The 3843-nt window shown below is 37.7% G+C and overlaps 1 protein-coding gene across 1 annotated transcript; it reads right to left on the reverse strand.

Annotated features, from left to right (window-relative positions):
- Positions 1–211: 211 nt before the first annotated feature.
- LOC143630547 (peptide methionine sulfoxide reductase-like) lies at positions 212–2110 on the reverse strand. The gene is made up of 2 exons (XM_077099530.1): positions 1525–2110; positions 212–600 (listed from the first exon to the last, which is right to left on the reverse strand). The coding sequence occupies exons 1-2, from the start codon at positions 2038–2040 to the stop codon at positions 349–351; spliced, it is 768 nt and encodes a 255-aa protein (XP_076955645.1). The 5' UTR covers positions 2041–2110; the 3' UTR covers positions 212–348.
- Between the last annotated feature and the right edge of the window lie 1733 nt (positions 2111–3843).

A 3843-nucleotide genomic window follows, 5' to 3' on the forward strand; every position in this document is an offset into this window, starting at 1 on the left:
TTATTAACTAGCCAAAACAACGGATACTATCGTTGCAACCTTTTTCAACAGATTGCGTGAACCCAAAACGACCTCCCTTTGAAATCCTGTTCCATGAATTGCCCAGGTGATCTCCAAACCTAAGGTTGTTATCATCATTTCGGAGTCTCCACGTGTCCTCGCACATCTAGTAAAACGCTATCTAATCGGCATACAACGACACAATGAAACATAAACCGGTACCACAACTTTTATTCAAAAACACCCGCCAAATCATTCAAACTATAAACAACCGTTATACATTATAATCACAAACGATTATAAACTTTAAATAAACTAGATTATTTACCAAAACAACGCGAATATTAATTAGCCATAGCAACGAATAGGGTCATTGCAACCTTTCTCAGTAGATTGCCTGAACCCAAACCGACCTCCCTTTGCGAGATATTGCTGGTGATACTCTTCGGCCCGGTAGAACTTCTTCGCTGGTAGGATCTCCGTCACAATTTTCCGGTTAACTTTCTGCTGATGCTTCTCCATTGATTCTCGCGCTGCTTTCTCTTGTTCTGGCGTGTAGAAGTATATCCCGGATCGATATTGAGTTCCGACATCATTCCCCTAATCATATAAAGAATCGAGATTCAGAATTTACTGAGAAAATCTACTAGAAAATTTCCCGTTTAGTGTTCAATTTCTAACAACTTGCATCGATTATGAACAATCTAACATCAATTGGATGTAATTGTGATGAGTCAAAGTAAAAAAATCTTAACAATTATCGACAACTAAATCTAGAAATCGATCCAATTAGGGTTCAATTTCTAAAGACCGCAATCAATTTGAAGTATCTAACATCAATAGGATGTAATTGTGGCCTTGTGGGAACCCAATAAGGGTGCCAAAGAGCCAAGCCGCTCGCAAGCTACTTGAGATAAGATAGGATTGATAAATGGCTCAAAACAAGCCTAGCTTTTTCGAGCTCGAGCTGAGCTCGGGCCATAAATAAAGCTTGTCTAATTACCGAGAGGAGCTCGAGCCTTGTATGGGAAGCTCTTTTAGGCTCGTCGAGGCTTGTGTAATTTATAGTTTTTTTTTTTTTTGCTTCTTTTGGCCTTCCATGTATTAAATTTACACTACACAATCGAGCTATAGCCGAGCTTTGGCTCTTTTAAGGTACTACATGAGCCCGAGACAAGCCTAGACTTGTATAAAGTAATTCTTAAAATATATAAATATAACTAAAAACGTATACAAATTAATAATAAATGACGAGCCGAGCTCGAGGTTTATAAAAAGATTCTCGAAACGAGCCGAGCTCAAATAAGTCAAAATGAGCTTGGGCTCGGCTCGTTTGCACTGATCTCGCCTCAATTTATCAACAACCGAATCTATAAATGTATCCGATAACCGATTATGAGCAATCTAACATCGACTCGATGTAATTGTAAGAATCAGATAACCGAATCGATCACGTATAGCGAAAAACCCCTAAAACTCATCAACAACTAAATCCAAATCCCAAATTAACAACCACCCACTAACCTGACGATTAAGAGTAGTGGGATCATGCCTCTCCCAGAAACAATCCAGCAGGCTCTCATAACTACACTCTTTCGGGTCATACTGGACCCGAACAACCTCCGAGTGGTTAGTAGTACCGGAACAAATATCATTATAAGTGGGGTTATCCAGAAACCCTTGGGTATACCCGACTTCCGTCTTGGTAACACCCGGAACCCTCTGGAAGGCCAACTCCACGCCCCAGAAACAACCCGCCCCGAACTGGGCGAACTCTTGACCCGGGGCCGGAACGTCGTCGTCTGGGCCCTGGGCTATTGATGATGACTGGTCTATGGAGCCGTTGGTGGGTGTGCGTGTACTGAACCCGAGCTTGTTTAGCCAGTTCATGATTTTAGGGGTTGAGTGGCGGATGGTGGATAAGGGTTTGGTGTGGGTTATTGGGAAGGATGACGTGGAGGGTTTGTGGTGGTTGAGGAGGGAGGTGATGGTGAGGAGTGGTACGGCGGCGGTGATGTTGGTGGTTTTAAGGAGGAACATGTTTTGTAGGGTGACGTGGGTGGTTTTAAAGGCTTATCTTTGGGAGGAATTGAAGAGAAGTTTCTCACAAATGTAGTGTCCAATACAATAACTACAACTACCATTAATCCATTTTAGATTATTTTATTATTTTCATTTTTGTATTTATTACTTCAATAGGTCTCTATAAATTGGTTGTGGCTCAGTGGTAGACTATTTACTTTACTAGTGAGAGGTAGAGGGTTCAAACCTCACTATCACCAATTTATAAGGAAGATATGAGTAGGGGTGTTCATCGGATCGGATAACGGATTATTCGGGTTATTTGGTTCAGGTTATTCGGATTTGAAAATTTTTGGACCATATCCGAAATCCGATCCGATCCGAATTAGAAATATTTCAATCCGATCCGAATCTATCCGAATTCAATTCGGATCGGATTCGGATATATCCGAATAATCCGAAATTATCCGAATAATCTGAAATAAACCTAAAAATTTTTCATATTTTTTTTGTTCCTAAAATTTAATAGTTTAGAATCACAATAAACATATAAACCCAAAAATACGAATTAGTCTTAACATAAATTTTAAGTTTAAACTTCAAATAATAGTCTAATAAATATACCAACCGGAAAATAGCACTAAAAACATGTTTTTTATTCGGATTAAACGGATATCCGAACAATCCGAATTTTTTAAATTTCCATATCCGAATCCGATCCGAATCCGATTTAGTTATTTGGATATTCGGATTGATCCGATCCGAATATCCGAATAAGAATTCGGATCGGTTTATTTGGGTTTCGATTTCGGTTCGGATTCCGGTTTTTTCGGATTTCGGATTTCTTGAACACCCCTAGATATGAGGAATGATCCTGGCTTGCCAGTGTTCGAGTCCTGATCTCACCCGGTTTTACCAGCTCCTCGTTGTCGTGCCATTTGGCGGGCGTGGGGTCGGGCTTTATCCGGTGAATCCTGTGGACCGCTAGGGGCTCCATCCGTCCGGACTAGTGGCCGGCTCGGGCTACCTTTAGCCATGGGGGGCGCGTACAGAATATCCGGCGTTACTTAGTTGGTCGTTCAAAAAAATATACAAAGAAAAATATTTTTAATTTGATTAAAAAATACTTTTTTTTATTTATTATATTTTATATATATATATATATCATAAATTAACTGAATTAATGATTCAATAATTTATCTCTAATTTTACAAAAATATTCAGGTTTATTTTTCTTACCGTTTTAAATTTTAGATGTGTAAATAGTGAATCTCTGTATAATATTTATATTTGTGATCTAGCAATGGAAATAGAGTATATGATGAAAAAAAAGTACATACACAATATTATAGTTTTAAAGATGAGTATAGGAAATGAAATGTGGATGTTTTTAGTCTAGTGAAACGAGTGATGAGCACAAAACAAAACCAAAAAACATCTTATAAATATCTAAACTACAAACAAATTTGTAAAAATTGACTGGTTGAATGGGTTCAAAAAATATCGTCTTCTTTGTCTTGTATGATCTTGCGTTCCAAGTTAAACATCTGATTTTTTTTTCTCGAGCCACTCACTCTAACCAACCAGTCCGTTCTATTATTTAAAACATGAGTTTTTAGATTAGATGAAAACCCAGTTTGTGTTATTTGACAAAGAAAGGCAGATAAAGAAATATTTAGAACGCCAAATGTATTTTATTACGTTATGGATAAAACTCAACTTATTTGGCACATTTTTGTTCTTGTGTGTTTTATTATTTAGTTAGCTTAGAAATTCTGGAATACATTTAAATTAGAGCACTTAAGAATAATTAAAAAAAAA

Source organism: Bidens hawaiensis, unplaced genomic scaffold, assembly GCF_021521415.1.
Source record: "Bidens hawaiensis isolate Kalapana, Puna unplaced genomic scaffold, B.hawaiensis_p1.1 tig00005681_1, whole genome shotgun sequence".
Taxonomy (NCBI): domain Eukaryota; kingdom Viridiplantae; phylum Streptophyta; class Magnoliopsida; order Asterales; family Asteraceae; genus Bidens; species Bidens hawaiensis.